General features: G+C 42.2%; 1 protein-coding gene across 6 annotated transcripts in view; it reads left to right on the top strand.

Moving 5' to 3' along the window:
- Window positions 1-21,724, top strand: part of LOC140493806 (nipped-B-like protein) — a 523,989-nt gene that overhangs the window by 263,150 nt on the left and 239,115 nt on the right. For 4 of the 6 annotated variants that reach the window (XM_072592718.1, XM_072592699.1, XM_072592737.1 and 1 more), the window contains 3 exons: window positions 9,432-9,666; window positions 10,602-10,640; window positions 14,620-14,768. In XM_072592718.1, the coding sequence (XP_072448819.1) occupies window positions 9,432-9,666; window positions 10,602-10,640; window positions 14,620-14,768 (423 nt within the window). The remainder of the gene's footprint in view (window positions 1-9,431; window positions 9,667-10,601; window positions 10,641-14,619; window positions 14,769-21,724) is intronic. The other 2 variants (XM_072592747.1, XM_072592708.1) reach the window with 1 other exon arrangement.

The following is a 21,724-nucleotide window of genomic DNA, read 5'->3' as shown; positions in this document are numbered from 1 at the left end:
GAAGAAGGTTGAGAGGTAACTTAATTGAGACGTATAAGATAATTAGATTGGGTGGACAGTGAGAGCCTTTTTCCTCCGATGGTGATGGCTAGTACGAGGGGAACATAGCTTTAAATCGACGGGTGACAGATATAGGACAGGTGTCAGAGGTAGTTTCTTTACTCGGTGATTAGTAGGGGCATGGAGTGGCATGCCTGCAACAGTAGTAGAGTCGCCAATTTTTAAGGGCATTTAAATGGTCATTGGATAAACGTATGGTTAAAAATGGAATAGTATAGGATGAATTGATTCCACCGATCGGTGCAACTTGGCAGCACGGTGGTTCAGTAGTTAGCACTGCTGCCTCAGAGCACCAGAATCCCAGGTTTGATTTCAGCCTTGGGTGACTGTCTGTGTGGGATTTACACATTCTCCCTGTTTCTGGGTGGGTTTCCTCCCACAGTCCAAAGATGTGCCGGTCAGGTGAATTGGCCATGCTAAATTGCCCATGGTGTTAAGTGCATTAGTCAGAGGGAAATGGGTCTGGGTGGGTTACTCTTCGGAGGGTCGGTGTGGACTGGTTGGGCCGAAGGGCCTGTTTCCACACTGTAGGGAATCTAATAAAAATAAAACCTAGAGGGCCGAAGGGCCTGTACTGTTATGTTTTATGACTGCCTGCAGGTTGTTTGCTTTTTGGGCAAAAATAGAATGTATCTCCAAATGCAAGTTCACCCCATACACACGTACGTGTGTCTATGTGTGCGTGTGTGAGAGAGTGCACATGGTGTGTTTGCTTGTGTGTATGCTTGGTAGATCATTTGCATGAATGTGATGGAGTGTAAGCCTGAGAGAGGGTGTTTGTGTGCCTGTGAGTGTGAGTGTACTCACACCCACCACATACCCTCTGTTAGGCTTAAGCTCCATCACTCACGCATGCAAGCACACGCGCGTGCATTCATGTGCGCGCTCTCTTCCTCCCTCTCTCCCTTCTTTTTCCCCCCCCCCCCCCCCCCCCCGCCTTTGCCCTCTCTCCCCGTCCCCCTCTCCCTCCACTTGTATGTGTGTGCTCACACATAGACACACACACGCACACATGTATGTCTATGGGATGAATTTGCTTTTGCAGGATTGTATTTGTAGATGCGTTGTATTTTCGCTCAGAATGCACACAAACTGTAGACAGTCAATCCATGTAAGATTTTATAAATTGCTACTCTGCAAATAGAACAAGTCTGAATCAAGGTTGGTATACAGACCAACTCTAACCTCGCACCTTTAATACATTGTCTGAACTGCAATGTCACTTTTTTCATACGACCTTAAGTTATCTTAAGAATGTGACTTATAAGAAGTTCTGGGATTTACATATTAATGAACGGAAACCTGCAACCCATTCCAAAAGATGAAAGACTTAACAGCAACCTTGGTTTGTGCAATATGTAGTTTTAACTGCATGACGGTGATCTCTTGCTGTAAATTCTGTCATGATCCTGCCCCACTAGTTAGCTGATGAAGGAACAGTGCTGTGAAACAAATACTTCCAAATTATCTATAACCTGGTGTTCTGAAATTTCTCACCAAGGTACTATACGACTGCAGGAAGAAATCTTTACTCCTGTTCCCCTTGATGAATTTTAGGGGAAGGGCTCCCTCTACTGTATATGTATAATTCTGCAGGCACCAGTTTCTTTGCCTTCATTGTGCCATTAAAAAAACTGCGGCTTTATAATTTATTGAGGTTGCTTATTAAAGGCTCAGTACAAGTGTACAAAACGGATGTTACAAATGTTGTAAATCTGAAATAAAGCTTAAAGCTTTGAATTATTCAGATACCAGGGAGCATTTGTGGAGCAAGAACAATAGCTAATATAGGTTGAAAGGTCATGGACCTTAAAAGTTTGTTCTGTTTGGCTTTGTACAGACGCTGGCTTAATTGAGTTTTTAAGCATTTACTGTTTCTATTTCAAATTTTAAGATAAGAGATTATAAAAAGAGAAGGAATACACCTTTTGGAACCTAAAACCATAAGATGGAGGAACAGAATTAAACCCTAGGTCTATTGTGTCTGTCCTACCATTTTATCAAGGTTGATATGTTTCTCAACTCCATATTCCTGCCTTCCCCCAATCCCTTTACTAATCAAGAATCTGTCGGTCTGTCTTAAATCCACTCAATGGCTTGGCCTCCACGGCTCTCTGCCAGTGAATTCTACAGATACCCATCAAGCCTGCTCTGCCATTCAAGAAAATCACAGCTGTTCAGATTGTGGCATTAATATTGCTGTTACCTGTCTTTCTTTGCTTACCCCCAACGTTGGCAATTAAAAATCTGTATTACTTGGCATTTAATGTAGATTCAATGACCCAGCCTCCACACTGCATTTGTTGGAAATGCAAAGACTAATAGTCCCTGAAGAGAAGAAATGTCTTTTTGTTTGATTTAGGAAATTCTTTATTTTTTAAACTGTGCTTCCTAGTTTTTAAATTTCCCCACAGAGGAAACAACCTTTCAGCATTTATCCTGTCAAACTGTCCTCTACGAAAATTGTACAAAATTCTACTTCTGTCATGCCACGAGTTCCCTACAGTTGCAGCAGGATTACTATATTCTATTCCCCTTGCTTTCCTAATGACTATCCCTCCACAAACCTTGTCTCCTAAATGGATATTACTTTTACCCTGCAGTATTTTCTCCAATAATTTCCCTACCACTGGTGTCAGACTCACTGGTCTACAGTTCCCTGCTCAATCTATACCACACTTCTTGTAAAGTAGATCCACATTAGCTATCTGCCAGTCTTCTGGCATTCTGTCTTTGACAATAACTCACTGAAGGCTAACCTGCTGGTTCTGCAAACCGTTAGGAAGGCTAATGGAAAGTTAGCCATTTTCACAAAACAATTTGAGTTCAGGAGTAGTGCAATCCTGCTTTAATTGTATAGGAACTTGGTTGGACTGCACACTGTATTCAGTTTTTACCTCCTTACCTCAGGAAATATGCTGCCAGAGAAGGAGTACATCACAGCCTGACATAGAATAAAAGTTGAATGTTAAGACCCTGGAAAGTACTGGTGATCAGAAGGATCTTGGTGTGCATATTCACAGATTGCTGAAGGTGGCAGGGCAGGTGGTTCAAATGTTTAAGGTTGCATATAGGCTGTTCACAATATGTTCATGATTCAGGTGAAGGAATTAAATGTAATATCTCTAAGCTTAAGCTGGGTGGAAGAGTGAGCTATTATGAGGATGCATATGAGTTTGTGAGATTTGGACTGGCTGAATGAGTGGGCAGGTGCTTGGCAGATGCAGTATAATGTGGAAAATGTGAGGGTTTCCACTTTGGGGCCAAAAACAGGAATGCAGATTCTAATCTGAACGGTCATAACTTGAGAGGGGAATGTGCAATGAGACCTGGGTGTCTTTGTACACCAGTCACTAAAGATAAGTATGCATATGCAGTAAGCAATAAAGAAGCCAAACGATATGTTGGCCTTCATACTGAGAGGATTTGAGTAGGTATGTGTTACTGTAATTATAGAGGTTTCCGGTGAGACCATAACTGGGATATTTGGTCTCTTTTATCTGTGGAAGGATGCACTTGCTAGAGTGAAGGTTTACCAGACTGATCATAACTCGGTTAGCTCATCTCAAAATTCATTAGATATCTATCCTTCTGGTACGGTCATGCTGACTACCCTGTTCCAACCTTGCCTCTCTAAATGAAGATTACTTTCCTCCTTCAGAATTTTCTCCAATAGACTCTATCAGTGATATGACTCACTGGTCTATAAATTGCTAGATTATCTCTACCACCCTTCTTGAAAAGTGGAACTAAAGATATAGGAGCAGAATTGACCAAGGAGCAGAATTAGGCCATTTGATCCATCAAGTCTGCTCTAACATTCAATCTGGTTGATGTGTTTCTCAGCCACATTCTCCTGCCTTCTCCCTATAACCTTTTGATGCTCTTACTAATCAAGAACCTATCCATCTCTACCTTAAATACACTCAATGAAATCTGTGGAGGCCATGAGTTCCACAAATTTATCACCCTCTGACTGAAGAAATTCCTCCTCTTGTCTTTTCTAAACTGTTGTGACTTCATCCTGGCACTGTGCCCTTGAGTCAGAGTCCCTCCTCCTTATCTATATCTATTATATCCAGGTCTTTTGGTATTCTGTAAGTTTCAGTGAGATTCCCCCTCATCCTACTGAACTCCCCTATATAGAATCAGAATCCTCAACATTCCTCATAATTTCAGCCTTTGATCATTCTTGTATACCTCCGCTGGTCCCCTACAATGCCAGCACATCCATCCTTAGATAAGGACTCAAACTTGTTCTCCATATTCCAAATAAGGTGTGATCAGAGACTTATTACAGCCTCTGCAGTGCATCTCTGCTCTTGTATTCTAGCCTTCTCAAAATGAATGCTAACATTGCATTTGCCTTCCTAACTGCCAACTGAACCTGAATGTTAACCTTAAGAGATCCCGAAGTAGAATTCCGAATCCTTCTGATTTATACTTCCAAAGCTTTTCTCCATTTAGAAATTAGTCTGTGCAACCATTCTTCCTACCGTAGTGCACAATCTCTCATTTTCGCACATTGCATTCTATCTGCCACTTCTTTTGCCTCTGTGTCCAATTTCTTCTGCAGCCTCTCTGCTTACTCAGTACTATCTGTCCCTGCACCTACCTTTGTGTCTTCTTCAAGCTTATTAACAATGTTCATGGTTCCTCCATCCAGATCATTAATGTGTAAAGTGAATAGTTATGGTCCTAACACTGACCCCTGTGGAGCTTCATTTGTCACTGGCTGCCATCCTGAAAAGGGCTCCTTTATCCTGCTGTCTGTCTTTTGTCAGTCAGCCAATCCTCTATCCAAGCCAGTACCTTGCCCCTAACCCCAGGGACTGTCCTCTTTAGCAGCCTTCTGTATGGCAACTTGTCAAAGGTCTTCTGGAATGCAAATAGATTAGATCCACTTGCTCTCCTAATTTTTAACTCCTCAAAGGAATTCAGATTTATCAGGCATGACCCGTCCTTGATGAAGCTATGCAGACTTGGCCTATTTCATCATGCACTTCCATGTACTCCATAATCTCATCCTGAACGACGAATACTAAAATCTTACCATAATAACTGTCCTCTAGTATTCTGGCACCTTGTCTTTAGCTAAAGAGGAGTTAAAAATTTGGGTCAGGACTCCTGAGATTTCCTCCCTTTGCTTCCACACTCATCCAGACTTGAGGATTTGTTGACTTATGAACTTTCAGTACAACCTGACTTCCTATATCATCTGCTCAAGAATCTGTCTATGTTCCTGAATTCTGAGCCTGCATTCTTGTCATAAGTACAGACCAGTTAATTTCTCATTTAATACTGTATTAGTGACACCTGGCTCTATGCACACAGTTCTCCCCTTTGTCCCTAATGGGCTCTCCTCGATCCCTGGTTATTCTCTTCCCTTGATGTACTTGAAGTATATTTTTGGGATTGTTCCTAATCTTGCCCACCAGTGTTTTTTTTCATATCCCTCTTAGCTGTCCTAATTGCTTATGTTCTGCTCTGCATTTTCTGTACTTCTCCATCAAGGAGTGCATTTGGCTGATTGTGTCTGCACTGGTTCTGTTACTACTGCTAAACTCCTGTCTGTTACTCATATCCCTGCACGCTACGTTCATCCACAGAATCATTCAATGCCCTCTTGAATGCCTTAACTGAACTTGCCTCCTCCACATTTCCAGGCAGTGCATTTAGCACACTAATTACCCGTCTTGTGAGAAAGATTTTTCTTGTCACCCTTCTTTTGCAAATGGCTTTAAGACCTATGTCCTCTTGTTCTTGATCCTTTTGAGCAGGAACAGTTTCTCCCTATTTACTCTATTCAGCCCACTCATGATTTTGAAGACATTTCAAATTTCAGTCAACCACCTTCTCTCCAATGCAAACAGTCCCAACTTCTTATACTCATAACAAAAGTTTCTCATTCCTGGAATCAATCTTGAAAATCACTGCTGCATTCTTTCCAATGCATTCATTTCTTTCCTAAATGTGGCATCCACAACTGTACGCAATGCTCCAGCTGAGGTCTGACAAGTGTCTTCTACAAATTCAACATTACCTTCTTGCTCTTGTACTCTATACCCCTATTAATAAAACCAAGAATGCAATGCTTTATTAATTAACCTTCTCCACTGGTCCTACCACAATCAATGATCTGTGCAAATAAATGCTCTGGTATCTCTGCTCCTGCAGCCCTTTTAGGATTCTATCCTTTATTTTATATTGTCTTTATGATGTTCTTTGTTTCATCCAACATTTCTCTGCATTGTATGTCATTCACCACTTATTAGCCCATTCTGTTAACTTGTTAATATCCTTTTGGAGTTTCGCATGGTTCTTCTGACAGTTACTACTTATTTCTAAGTTCAGTGTCATCTTCATGCTGACTAAGACTGCATTTATTGTCCACTCTTAAACTGCCAAGAGGACAGCTAGGAGTAAACCACTTCAAAGTATAGAAGAGACCATTTAGCCCATTGAGTCTGTACTGACAAAGTTATGCCAAATCTACACAAGTGCCACTTTCCGGCATTTAGCCCATTGCCTTGAATGTAATGACATTTTGATGTGTACATCCAAGTACCCTTTTAAAGGTTGTGAGGTCACCTGCCTGAACTATCCTCCCAGGCAGTCCATTCCAAATTTCCACTACCTGGGTGAGAAAAGGTAGTAGGAATCTCCATCAAATCCCCATCTAAACTGCCTGCCTTAAAATTAATCCCTCTTGTAATTGACATTCAAATAAAGAGGAACAGCTGCTTTCTATCGATCTTCGTAATCTTGTGCACCTTTGTCAACCTCCATACACCCCCAACTTCAGCTTCTTTGCTGTGGGTCTCGAGTCATGTGTGGGCCTAACCATGGTTGGCAGATTTCTTCCCTAAAGGACATTTGTAAACTAACTGGGTTTTTAACAGCAATCAACAGTTAAGAGGTCACGTTTAGGCTATTTTGTAATTCTGGAATGTTGTTGATTTCAAATTACTCAATCTGCCAAGGTGGGATAGCAGTCCTTTTTTCCCCCCAGGTCATTAACCTGGGATAAAAGAGGTAAAAACTGGGATGTTGGGTTACTAATTATCTTTGCACGACTGTTTTTCATTTTTGTCTTTACTAATCAATCATTACACTGGGTTTCCCAGTTCAGTCCAGCCAACTTCCACGCTGTCTTAAATTGGCCTTATTAAAGTTTAATATGCTGGTATTTGTGACCTAGTTTTTCTCCCCCCTCAAATTGATTGTAAAATTCAGTCACATTCAGATCACCACTGACTAGGAGTACCTTTACCATGAGATCATTCATTCTGATTTATTATCAGAACTAATGCAATCTGATCTCTGGTTGATTGTCAAACATGCTGGTGAACGAAACTGTTCCGAATACATGCCATGAATTTATTTGTTACAGTGCTTAACATTAGTTTGACCAGAGTGCTGCAGAGTTTGATCAGTTCTTTTATTAGGTATCCCATTTGGGAACTTAAAACAGAAATTAGAGCAGAAAGGGGGCTTGAAAGGATAATGGCTGGTAAAATAAAGGAAATTTGAAGTTTTTTTAACCTGTAAAAGGACAACTAGGAAATTAGGGTCCATCAAAGACCACAGTGGTAATTTGTGTTGGAGCTGGAGTATGTAGTAGGGTTCCAAATTAATACTTTGTATGTTGGTGTACACAAGTGAGAAGGACGATGCATGTGTGTTTAAAAAATCACGTAGAACAACTTTGATATGCTTTAAGTTAACTTACTACTTAGAACGTCCTCTGTGTCTCTGACAGGCTTAAAAGTGTCCATATATCCAGGGCTGGGTGAGATGTATCACAATCTGTTGAAAGAGGCAAGGGAGGTAATAGCAGGGGCACTTGTAATAGTTTTTAATTTCTCTCTAACTACAGGAGAGGTGGTGGACTGGAGGGCAGCCAGTTTGGTACCATTATTCAAGAAGGTAGCAAATGATAAATTTAGGAAACTACGGGCCAGTCATTCTGACCTCATTGGTGAGGAAACATTTCGAAGCAATTCTGAGGGAGAGAATTAATCTGTACTTAGAGAGGCAGAGTTTAACCAAGAATCTTAAGAATAGTTTTGTTAGGGGGAGGTCATATCTGACCAACTGGATCAGAGGGACCTTAGTGTACATGTACATTAGTCCCTAAGGTAATGGGAATGACAGATAAAATGCTTAAGAAGGCATATGTATAATACCTTTATTAGAATCATAGAAACCTATAATTTAGAAGCAGGCCATTCAGCCTGTTGAGTCTCTGAAGAGCATCCCACCCAAACCCAACCCCTACACTAGATCTGTAACCCTGCATTTTCCATGTGTAGTCCACTGAACCTGAACACTATGGGCAATTTAACATGGCCAGTCACTTAGCCTGCACATCTTGAGACTGTGAGAGGAAGCCCTTGCAGACACTGGGGGCAAGTGCAAACTCCACACAAACAGTTACCCAAGATCCAATCAAACCTGGGTCCCCGCGCTTTGAGCAACAGTGCTAACCATTCAGCCACCGTGCCGCCCCTTGAAACATAGAATTTAATCACAAGGAGGTTAGAGTGGAATTATTGTATTGTGTGCAGTTTGGGTATCCACACAGGCGGGGTGTAATTGCACTAGACAGGATGCAGAGGCCAAATAGGGACCTGTTTGAGATGTATGAAGTCATGTGGAGACAGGGTACACAGGAAGGAACTTTTTCCCTTGGAGGATGGATCAGTGACCAAGGGGCAGGAGGTTTAGAGGTAATGTGAGGAATTTGTTTTTCATTCAGAGGGTGGGTGCGAATCTAAAATTCACTGCCTGTAAAGGTGGTAGAGACAGAAAACCTCAATATTTAGTTATTTAGATGCACTTGCAATGCTAAGGACCAAATGCTGGAAAATGGCTGTTTTTGTCACATACAGACTTGGGAAGCCCAGGGCCTTTTTCTGTGCTTTAGACCTCTGGGATTCATGTTTTGGCAATGTAGTTCCTAGTTTGTTATTTTTACATTAAACTGGTTGGGTGTATTCAACCTTTTAAGTTGCTTGTTCTTTAAGATTTTGTTGTATTGCTGGTAAAATAGTTGTGTGTAGATAGTGGATTAGTGCTGCTTAATATCCTACTGTTTGAATAATGTGTCAGCATTATCCAGTTTTGCGCAATAACAGGACGCTTTTGGAATGATAGTCTGTGCTTTGGTGCAGTAAAGAAGAAAGAGGTTTGTTGAATTTTGATTATTGCATTACTATGGCTTTGAGCTTGTACCCAGTCTCATTCCAAATGAGATGTTGCAAGAGCTGCAATGATCTATCATAGAACATTAATTATAAATTACTATTACAAAGAAATCTGGGGCAGTCGGAAGAAGAATTAACATTGAAATACTTGTTGTTTTGCAGGACAATGAAACAGAAGATGAGGAGAAGCTATGGAGAGAATTGATCTTAGAACGAGTGACAAAATCAGCCGATGCTTGCTTGACTGCGTTGAACGTTATGACATCTCCGAATATGTCTAAAGGGGTGTATATTGATGATGTTATTGAGAGGGTGATCCAGTTCACCAAATTCCACCTACAAAACACACTGTACCCACAGTATGACCCCGTTTACAGAATCGATCCACATGGCTCAGGTCAGTGGCCATCTTTAATGTCTCCACTTAAGTAGCAATTAGAGGTGCTATAAATTCTCCGCAGCTGTCCCATTGAATATATTAGACTAGCAACTTGACCTTCTTTTCCTTAGTAATGAGTTGCCAATTTTGAAAACCAATCCACACAGAATTTATGCTAAGCCTCAATGTGTGGTGAGAAATGGCTCTGGTTTTAAGCTGAAGCAAACCAGAAGTTCACACTTCTCCTTAAACTTCAAATGTAACAAGTTAAAAATCGCACAACCCCAGGTTATAGTCCCAACAGGTTTATTTGGAAGCACTAGCTTTTGGAGTGCTGCTCCTTAAGGCAACACTGAGGTCAATGAGTGAGATTTTCAACTTTATAGGAAGAAAAAATTATATTTTACAGCACCTTTCACTACTTGAAGACTTGCAAAATGCTTTGCAGACTCTTAAGTACTTTTACAGTGTTTTTATTCATTGTTGTAATGTGGAAAGATGGCACTTCCAACAGTGCGGTACTCTTTCATCACTGGATGTCAGTCTACATTATAGGATCTGATTTCTATATTGGATCTTGAACAAATGATCTTTTGGTTTGATGGTACAGTGCTAACACTGCTTAAATACTTCAGTTGTCCTCTTTGTGATTTGTTTCATGACCTTTTGATTATTCTGTGTGTCAGTATGAAAATCTTGATCAAAGTTCTTTTTGCAACATTGCTGATAATGAGGAAGAGGTAGGGGACACAGACTGAATGTATGTTGGTCAGATTAATGAGAAATTTTATTGGGAATTGTGGTTTAGAGTGTACAGGTGATCTGCAATACTATGATAAACCCCTGTACCTCAGCAAATATCCTTACTGACATTCTTTCATCATGTGCTAAAATCCACTTCTGTCTTAATATAAGTCATGTCACTATAACTTTTATGTGCTTGTCTCTCACAGTGATGTCTAAACACCATGAGGAGAATCGCTTTCACTCAAGTAAGTGAATGCACTCTCTGAAATGATCCCTGAAGATTGGGGAAAAACACCATAATGCACAGTGGGAATTGTTGTTCTTCATTACTGATGCAATGTGAGAAAATGTAATTTGTAAAGATTTGCTGGCATCCACTGAGGCTCACGTTTGTCAATTTGTTTTTCATGAGGTAATGGTTGAATGACCCACGTTATGAAAATGTGGAATTACTGAATAGTGTAGTGCATGTATCACACTTTTTTCTCTGTATCAGATGGACAATTGCTGTAAGGATATTAATGTAAATTTGATCACTGCACCTCATGGAGTTATACTAAGTGATCAGGTGCAGATTGTGGCTCTTACCTCAAATTAGTAGAAGTTCAGGCAGTGAGAATGCTGTGTCACAACCTGAATAGATCCAGGGATCGATAAGAAAATCCTGTTGTCCGAGTCAGAGTGGCCACAGTGGTCTACTTTGGGTACAGTTCAGATTGCAGTACATTCATTGGCATATTACAAATATAACGTAGACCACGAGCATTTACATTTTAGATTGGATTAGATTCCCTACAGTGTGGAAACAGGCTCTTCAGCTCAACCAGTCCACACCGACCCTCTGAAGAATAACCCACCCAGACCCATTTCCCTCTAACTAATGCACCTAACACTATGGGCAATTTAGCATGGCTAATTCACCTGACAGGCACATCTTTTGAATTGTGGGAGGAAACCCACGCAGACACTGGGAGAATGTGCAAACTCCACACAGACAGTCGCCCGAGGCTGGAATCGAACCTGGGACCCTGGTGCTGTGAGGCAGCTGTGCTAACAAGTGAGCCACTGTGCCGCCCTTTTTTATTAGATTAAACTTCCTGAGCGGTCTTAAAATTGAATTTTCCAGAAAATAATTGAATCTGAGAGCAAGTGCTTCAATAGCTTCCTATATTATTGTTAGACCTGGGTGACTTTTTTTTAAAATATCATTTGCAATATTATTTTCTCTTGAATATTGGAAACAAAACCTTTTTGAGTAAATTTTCAAATTAAATAGCTTTATTGAAATCTATTGACTATTGCCGATTAGAATTCAGAAGATTGAGGGAACATCTTATAGAAGCGTACAAAATTATGTAGGGAATCGATAAAATAGAAATAGATAGGCTGTTTCCACTGGTGGGTGAGACTAGGACAAGAGGAAGCAAGTTTAGAATTGAACTGAGAAGGAACTTCTTCACCCAGAGGGTTGTTAATCGATGGAATTCCTTGCCCAGGGAAGTAGTTGAAGCTACTTCAGTAATTGTTTTTAAAGCTAAGGTAGATACTTTTTTGAAAAATAAAAGAATTAAGGGATATGATGAAAACATGGGTAAGTGGTGCTGAGACCACAAAAAGATTAGCCATGATCTTATTGAGTGGCAGAGCAGGCTCGAAGGGCCAGACGGCCTGCTCCTAGTTCTTATGGTTTATGTTTTTATTGGCATATTGAGATGGAAACTTCATTTTTGTATGTGATCTTCCTCTATCACTTGCATTCCTATTTTTGTGCCCTGTCACAAAGCTGGTCTTTTTTCTAAAAACTGTCCCTTTTTTCAAGGATACTGGATCCTTGGTTTTTGTTCAGAGGGGTTGTAAACCACTCAGGTTCCGAATTGACTGGTTTGGTGTAGAGATGAAAGGCCGTTTTGTTTATATATACACAGATGTAACTTTAGGTCAAAGTTTATGTTTTAGAAGTGACCGGTATAATGACAGGAGAGTGGTCAGTCCTAGAAACTGAAGTTTTGGTTGTTAGTCCCTTTAGCAGTGGGTTGTGTGGAAACAGGCTGCTAGATACTCTCTCCTTCCACTCTTCTAACTTTGACCTGTAAGCCTTTGTTTCATTTTTATTTTGTTTAAGGGGTTTGCTTATTGAGACTGTTGTGTATATTCAGAACAGCATAATTAAGTCTAGTTTGGATAGACTGAGTATTCATAAGGTCCCAGTGAGTGTTGCTGAACAAATAGACCTTGGAGTGCAGGTTTATAGCTCTTTGAAAGTGGAGTCTCAGGTAGATAGGATAGTGAAGAAGGCATTTGGTATGCTTTCCTTTATTAGTCAGAGTGTTGAGTATAGTCAGAGGTCATATTGAAGCTGTACAGGACATTGGTTCAGCCATTTTTGGAATATTGCATGCATTTCTGGTCTCCTTCCTATTGGATGGATGTTGTGAAACTTGACAGGGTTCAGAAAAGATTTGCAAGGATGTTGCCAGGGTTGGAGGGTTTGAGCTATGGAAGAAGCTAAATAGGTTGGAGCTGTTTTTCCTGGAGTGTCAGGGGTGACCTTTTAGAGGTTTGTAAAATCATGAGGGGCATGATTAGATTCCCTATGGTGTGGAAACAGACCCTTCGGCCCAGCAAGTCCATACAACTCCGAGGAGAAACCCACACAGACTAATTTTCCTACAAAGTTTGTGAGAAGATTTGTAGCTCGGGTGCTCATTGTTGTGGTTCTGTTCGCCGAGCTGGGAATTTGTGTTGCTGACGTTTCATCCCCTGTCTAGGTGACATCCTCAGTGCTTGGGAGCCTCCTGTGAAGCGCTTCTATGATGTTTTCTCCGGCATTTATAGTGATTTGTGTCTGCTGCTTCCGGTTGTCAGTTCCCCCTGTCCGCTGCAGTGGTCGGTATATTGGGTCCAGGTCGATGTGCTTATTGATTGAATCTGTGGATGAGTGCCATGCCTCTAAGAACTCCCTGACTGTTCTCTGTTTGGCTTGCCCTATAATAGTAGTGTTGTCCCAGTCGAATTCATGTTGCTTGTCATCTGCGTGTGTGGCTACTAAGGATAGCTGGTCGTGTCGTTTCGTGGCTAGTTGGTGTTCATGGATACCAACTGTTCATAGACAGCTAACGATCTGTATCCATGAGCTCCAACTAGCCACAAAACGACACGGCCAGCTATCCTTAGCAGCCCCACACGCGGATGACAAGCAACATGAGTACGACTGGGACAACACTACCATTATAGGACATGCCAAACAGAGAACAGCCAGGGAATTCCTAGAGGCATGGCACTCATCCACAGACTCCATCAACAAACACATCGACCTGGACCCAATACACCAGCCACTGCAGTGGACAGCTGGAACTGACAACCGGAAGCGGCAGAGACAAACCACTATAATTGCCGGAGGAAACAGCACAGAAGCGCTTCACAGGAGGCTCCCAAGCACTGAGGGTGTCACCTAGACAGGGGACGAAACCGTTTGCAAGACAAATTTCCAACTCGGCGAACAGAACCACAATAATTTTCCTACATTTACCCCTGACTAATGCACCTGACAGTAGGAGCAATTTGACTTAACCAATTCACCTAACCTGCACTCTTTGAACTGTGGGAGGAGACCGGAGCACCTGGAGGAAACCAATGCAGACTTCACACAGATAGCCGTCTAAGGCCAGAATTGAATCCTGGTCCCTGGCACTGTGAGGCACCAGTGCTAACCACTGAGCCACCGTGTCACCCTAATGGAAAGAATAAATAGACAAAGTATTTTTCCCTGTGGTGGGGCAATCTAGAACTGGAGGGCATAGGTTTAAGGTGAGAGGGGAAAGATTTAAAAGGGATCTAAGGGGCAACTTTTTCACACCAGAGGGTGGCGCATGTGTGGAATGAGCTGCCACAGGAAGTCGTGGAGGCTGGTACAATTGCAACATTTGAAAGGCATCTGGATGGATATATGAAAAGGAAGGGTTTAGAGGGATATGGGCCAAGTGCTGGCAAATGACATAAAATTAGATTGGGATATCTGTTCGTATGGACAAGTTGGACCAAACGATCTGTTTCCATGCTGTATATCTCTATGACTCTAAATAAATGGATAATTCTGACAATCCATATAGATATCCTCTGATTAATGATGACACTCAACTTTGTTACTGTGGCTTGGTTTGCTGTCAACCAACATCTGTTAAATGCAGTACTGATGGTCAATGGATAATTTTCTTTTCCTTCCAGGGGGTGGCAGTTCAAAAGCCAAGCGAGCAAAGTACTCCAGCCATAAACAAAGAGTCATCGTCATGTTATACAACAGAGTGTGTGACATCGTCTCTAACTTGGCAGAGCTGTTGGAGATACAGCTCCTCACTGACACTACAATCCTACAGGTACATTGCAACTCAACAACCAATTTGTATGAGGTCTGGCACAAATCATCTACCAGCTTTAGATCTTGATTTGCATTTGAGAAAAAATTTGTAACCATGCAGAATTTCCCTTTCTGTCACTGCTTGCTGTTCACAGAAGTCATGAACTTTACTTTTGCTTAAACAAATAAACATTTGAGCAAGGAGGAGTATTTTATTAAGTAAAGGTATCAAACCTGCACAAAAATATCAAAAGTAGTTCGAAGCTTGATCTGTTCTGTGGTCACTGTTCTTACTTGGGATACAGTAATGGCATGCTTTCCATCAGTATCCTGGATTAGGGAAAGGAGTCATAAATCAGCTGACATCCCTGTTTCTGATTGTTCAGTGACTCCATGAGAATGTGGATGTCTGCTTAGGGCAATAGGATTCCCTTACTTTTTTATCTACACTGAAAGTGAGGGTCCTGTGGGGAATGGCAATTTTTATATCAAACAGTGCATCGTTTTGACTGTCTGCAGCAGGTAGCATGCCACCGTGCTTACAAAACCCAGAATGCAGCATTCAGCAATTTGTATGATTATACTATTGGACAGCATTTTCTCAATAATCTAAACTCTACACTGGAGCAATTTAGGTTTATCAATTAGGCTCCAAACGTATTTCGTTTGGTGTGCTGAAAGCTACGTATATTTACACACGGTTAGAGACATAGAGGTATACAGCGTAGAAATGAGCTCTTCAGTTCACCTCATCCAAGCCTGAACTAGTCCCATTTGCCTGCATTTGGACAATATCCTCCTTAACCTTTCCTATTCATGTATCTATCCAAATGTCTCTTAAATGTTCTAATTGTACCTGTCTCCACTACTTCCTCCGATGGCTAATTCCATATATTCACTACCCTCTGTGGAAAACATTGCCCCTCAGGTCCCTTTTAAATCTTTCTCCTCTTACCTTAAACCTCTAGTTTTGGACTCCCCTACCCTGGCTATTCACCTTATCTATGCCCCTAATGATTTAGAAACTTGTATAAAGTCAATCTCAGCTGCCCCCTTTCTAAAGAAGAGAGTCTCGGTCTACCCAGCCCCCCTCTCAAACTCAAATTTCCTACTGTCTGTAACATCCTTGTAAATCTTTTTGCACCCTTTCCAGTTTTATGTCATCCTTCCTGGCAGGGTGACCAGAATTGTATGCATGACTGCGAATGTGGCCTTACCAATGTCTCTGGGTCAGTGCTTTGGCTCAATAGTTCACACTGCTGCCTCATAGCGCCAGGGATTCTAGGTTCAATTCCACCTTGGGCGATTGTCTGTGTGCATTTTGCATGTTCTCCTTATGTCTGCTTGGGTTTCCTCCGGGTGCTTCAGTTTCCTTCCACGGTCCAAAAATGTGCAGGTTATGTGGATTGGCCAAGCTGAGCTGTCTGTCGTGTCCAGCGATTTGCAGGTAGGTGGATTAACCATGGGAATTATGGGAATTGGATTGGATGAGTTGCTCTTTGGAGAGTCTATGTGGACTCAATGGGCCGAATGGCTCTATCTGAACAGTAGGGATTCTATGATTCTTGCACAGCTGTATCATGACGTCCCAAGTTATGTACTCAGTGCCCTGACTGATGAGGGCAAGCCAAAACCCTTCATCCTGTCCACCTGTGATGTCACTTTCCAGGAACAATGCATGCACACCTATAGGTGTCTCTGTTCAAGGTTAACTGTTACAAGTCCTACGCTAGTTTGCCTAGTACCTTGTATTTATCTGAATTAAACTTGCATCTGCCATTCCTCAGCCCACTGTCCCAGATTAACCAAGAAACTGTTGTAGTCTTAGATAACCTCCTTCGCTGTCCACTATGCCACCAGTTTTGGTGTCATCCCCAAATTTACTAGCCATGCCTCCGGTATTCTCATTCAAGTCATGTATATGAATGACAAATGACAGTAGACCCACCACTGATCCTTGTGATACACTGCTGGTCACAGACCTCTACTCTGAAGAACAACCCTTTGACAAACACCTTCTGTTTTTTGCCATGAAGCCAATTTAAACATAGAACATTGAATATTACTGCACAGTACAGGCCCTTCGGTCCTCAATGTTGCACCGACCTGTGAAATTAATCTGATACCTATCTAACCTACACTCTTCCATTATTATCCATATGTATGTCCACTGCCCATTTAAATGCCCTTAACGTCGGCGAGGCTACAACTGTTGCAGGCAGCCTGGTCCACGCCCCTACTACTCTGACTAAAGAAACTATCCCTGATATCGGTCCTAAATCTAACACCCCCCAATTTAAAGCTATGTACGCTCGTGTTAGCCTTCACCATCTGAAGAAAAAGGCTCTCACTATCCACCCTATCTAACCCTCTGATTATCTTACACCTCTCAATTAAGTTACCTGTCAGCCGCCACCTCTCCAACGAAAACAGCCTCAGATCCCTCAGTCTTTCCTCATAACACCTTCCTTCCATCCTAGTAAATCACCTCTGAACCCTTTCCAAATCTTCCACATCCTTCCTATAATGCTGTAACCAGAACCGTACGCAATTGGCGTGGCTCCGAAACGCAACCCCCCTACTAATAAACACCAACAAACCCATATGCCATCTTAACAACCCTGTCAACATGGGTGGAAGCTTTCAGGGGTTTATGCACCTGGACACAGGTCTCTCTGTTAATCTACACTGTCAAGAATTTTACCATTAGTCCAGTACTCTGCAATCCTGTTACTACTTTCAAAGTGAATCACCTCACGCCTTTCTGCATTAAACTCCATTTCCCGCCTCTTAGTCCAGCTCTGCATCTTATCTATGTCACTCTGTAACTCACAACATCCTTCGGCACTATCCACAACTCTGCCTACCTTAGTGTCACCCACAAATTTACTAACCCATTCTCCACGCCCACCTTCAGATCATTTGTAAAAATGGCAAACAGCAGTGGCCTCAAAACAGATGAACATCTCCCATCAGCCACCCCCACCACCCTCTGTCTTTTTTCAGCTAAACAATTTCTGATCCAAACTGTTAAATCACCTTCAATCCCGAAACTCTGTATTTTGTGCAATAGCCTACCATGTGGAACCTTATCAATCGCCTTACGAAAATCCATATATGCTACATCAACCGCTTTACCTTCATCCACATGTTTTGTTACCTTCCCAAAAAACTCTAAGGTTAGTGAGGCACGGCCTACCCTTCACAAAACCATTTTGACTATCCCTAATCAAATTATTCCTTTCTAGGTGATTATAAATCATATATCTTAGAACCCTTTCCATCACTTCACCCACAATGGAAGCAAGACTCAGTGACCTATAATTACCAGGGTTGTCTTTACTCCCCTTCTTAAACAGGAGAGCAACATTTGCTATCCTCCAGTCTTCTGGCACGACTCATGTTGACAATGATGACATGAAGATCAAAGCCAAAGGTTCTGCAACTTCCTCCTTTGCTTCTCAGAGAATCAGAGGATAGATCCCATCCGGCGTAGGGGTCTTATCTATTTTCAGACCTTCCAAAATTACTAAAACCTCTTCTTAGTCAACCGCAATCCCATCTAATCTAGTAGCCTGTATTTCCATATTCTCACTAACATTACCCTTTTCCAATGTGAGTACTGACAAAAAGTATTCATTAAGTGCTACCTCATGACCTCAGATTTCACACACAACTTCCCACTACTATTTTTCATTGGCCCTAATCTTACTCTAGCCATTTTTTTTATTCCTGATATACCTATAGAAGGCCTTAGGGTTTTCCTTGATCCTATCTACCAACAACTTCCCATGTCAATAGACAATAGACAATAGATGCAGGAATAGGCCATTCTGCCCTTCGAGCCTGCACCGCCATTCAATATGATCATGGCTGATCATTCCTAATCAGTATCCTGTTCCAGCCTTATCTCCATACCCCTTGACTCCACTATCTTTAAGAGCTCTATCCAATTCTTTCTTAAATGAATCCAGAGACTGGGCCTCCACTGCCCTCTGGGGCAGAGCATTCCACACAGCCACCACTCTCTGGGTGAAGTAGTTTCTCCTCATCTCTGTCCTAAATGGTCTACCCCGTATTTTTAAGTTGTGTCCTCTGGTTCGGCATTCCCCCATCAACGGAAATATGTTCTCTCCTGCCAGAGTGTCCAGTCCTTTCATAATCCTATACGTTTCAATCAGATCCCCTCTCAGTCTTCTAAACTCAAGGGTATACAAGCCCAGTCGCTTCAGTCTTTCCGTGTAAGGCAATCCTGCCATTCCAGGAATTGACCTCGTGAACCTACGCTGCACTCCCTCAATAGCCAGAATGTCTTTCCTCAAATTTGGAGACCAGAACTGTACACAGTACTCCAGGTGTGGTCTCACCAGGGCCCTGTACAGCTGCAGAAGCACCTCTTTGCTTCTATACTCAATCCCTCTTGTTATGAAGGCCAGCCTTCTTCACGACCTGCTGTACCTGCATGCTTGCCTTCATTGACTGGTGGACAAGAACACCCAGATCTCTCTGAACAGCCCCTTTACCTAATTTGATACCATTGAGGTTGTAATCTGCCTTCCTGTTCTTGCCACCAAAGTGGATAACCAGACATTTATCCACATTAAACTGCATCTGCCATGCATCTGCCCACTCACCTAACTTGTCCAGGTCACCCTGTAATCCCCTAACATCCTCATCACATTTCACCCTACCACCTAGCTTTGTGTCATCAGCAAATTTGCTAATGTTATTGCTGATACCATCTTCTATATCATTTACATATATTGTAAAAAGCTGCGGTCCCAGCACGGATCCCTGCGGTACCCCACTGGTCACTGCCTGCAATTTCGAAATGGAGCCGTTAATCACTACCCTTTGTTTCCTATTAGCCAACCAATTCTCTATCCAATCTAGTACTTTGCCCCCAATCCCGTGCGCCCTAATTTTACTCACTAACCTCTTGTGTAGGACTTTATCAAAAGCTTTCTGAAAGTCCAGGTACACTACATCCACTGGATCTCCCTCGTCCATCTTCCGAGTTACATCCTCAAAAAATTCCAGAAGATTAGTCAAGCATGATTTCCCCTTCATAAATCCATGCTGACTCTGTCCTATCCTGTTACTATTATCCAGATGTGCTGTAATTTCATCCTTTATAATAGACTCCAGCATCTTTTCCACCACTGAGGTCAGACTAACTGGTCTATAATTTCCTGCTTTCTCCCGCCCACCCTTCTTAAAAAGTGGCACAACATTAGCCGCCCTCCAATCCTCAGGAACCGACCCCGATTCTATTGAACTCTGGAAAATAATCACCAGCGCATCCACGATTTCCCGAGTCACCTCCTTCAGTACCCTGGGATGCAGGCCATCAGGTCCCGGAGACTTATCAACCTTCAGACCTAACAGTCTCTCCAACACCAAATCCTGGCAAATAGAAATTCCCTTAAGTTCAGGTCCTTCAGCCACTGTTACCTCAGGGAGATTGCTTGTGTCTTCCCCAGTGAACACAGATCTGAAGTACCCATTTAATTCCTCTGCCATTTCTTCGTTCCCAGTAATATATTCCCCTGCTTCTGTCTTCAAGGGCCCAATTTTTGTCCTAACCATTTTTTTGCCTTGGACATACCTAAAAAAGCTTTTACTATCCTCCTTTATATTCTTGGCCAGTTTACCTTCGTACCTCATTTTTTCTCTGCGTATTTCCTTCTTACTAATCCTCAGTTGTTCTTTAAAAGCTTCCCAGTCCTCCGTTTTCCCGATTATCTTCGCTAAGTTATACTTTTTCTCTTTTAACCTTATATGTTTCTTTACTTCCCTCGTCAGCCACGGCCGCCCATGTCTCCTCCTGGGATCTTTCTTCCTTTTAGGAATGAACTGATCCTGCATCTTCTGCATTATACACAGAAATATCCGCCATTGTTCCTCCACGGTCTTCCCTGTTAAGGTATTGAACCATTGAACTTTGGCCAGTTGCTCCCTCATAGCTCCATATTTCCCTTTATTCAACTGAAATATTGTCACTTCAGATTGTACCCACTCCCTCTCAAATTGCAGATTGAAGCTTATTGTATTATGGTCACTACTTCCCAATGGCTCCTTCATTTCGAGGTCACTGACCAATTCTGGTTCGTTACACAATACCAGATCCAGAATCGCCTTATCCCTGGTCGGCTCCAGCACCAGCTGCTCTAAAAATCCATCTCTGAGGCACTCCACAAAGTCTCTTTCTTGAGGCCCGATACCATCCTGATTCTCCCAGTCTACCTGCATGTTAAAATCCCCCATAACAACTGTAGTAACATCTTTGCGACAAGCCAATTTCAGCTCCTGATTCAACTTACCTCCAACATCCAGACTACTGTTTGGGGGCCTGTAGATGACTCCCATGAGGGTCTTTTTACCCTTAGTGTTTCGAAGCTCTATCCACACTGACTCTACATACCCTGACTCTAGGTCCGCCCGCGCAAGGGACTGAATATCCTCCCTTACCAACAAGGCCACCCCACCCCCTCTGCCCGTCAGTCTATCCTTACGATAGCACGTGTAGCCTTGAATATTCATTTCCCAGGCCCTGTCCCCATGAAGCCACGTCTCAGTTATCCCCACAATATCGTATCTGCCAATTTCCAAAAGAGCCTCAAGCTCATCCACCTTGTGTCTAATGCTTCGTGCATTCATATATAGAATTTTTAATTTGTTACTGCTCTCACCCTTCCCCTCAACCCTTATTTCACTCAACTTTACAGCATGATGCCTTTTCCAGTTTTCTGCCTCCTTGATACAGTTGTCTTTCTTGACTTCTCTTGTTCTAACTACCCCTTCAATTTCCTTTTTAAACATCCAGCTTGTCCCCTCCCCCCCGCTACTTAGTTTAAATGTAGCGGTGTTGCAGCAGAAAACCTGCCTGCCAGAATGCCGATCCCTGTTCTATTAAGGTGCAAGCCGTCTCTCTTGTAGAATTTATGGTTACCATAAAATATACCCCAGTGATCC

Source organism: Chiloscyllium punctatum, chromosome 2 (assembly GCF_047496795.1).
Source record: "Chiloscyllium punctatum isolate Juve2018m chromosome 2, sChiPun1.3, whole genome shotgun sequence".
Classification (NCBI taxonomy): domain Eukaryota; kingdom Metazoa; phylum Chordata; class Chondrichthyes; order Orectolobiformes; family Hemiscylliidae; genus Chiloscyllium; species Chiloscyllium punctatum.
Note: the sequence above shows the minus strand (reverse complement) of the source record. Positions and strands in the feature narration are given on the sequence as shown.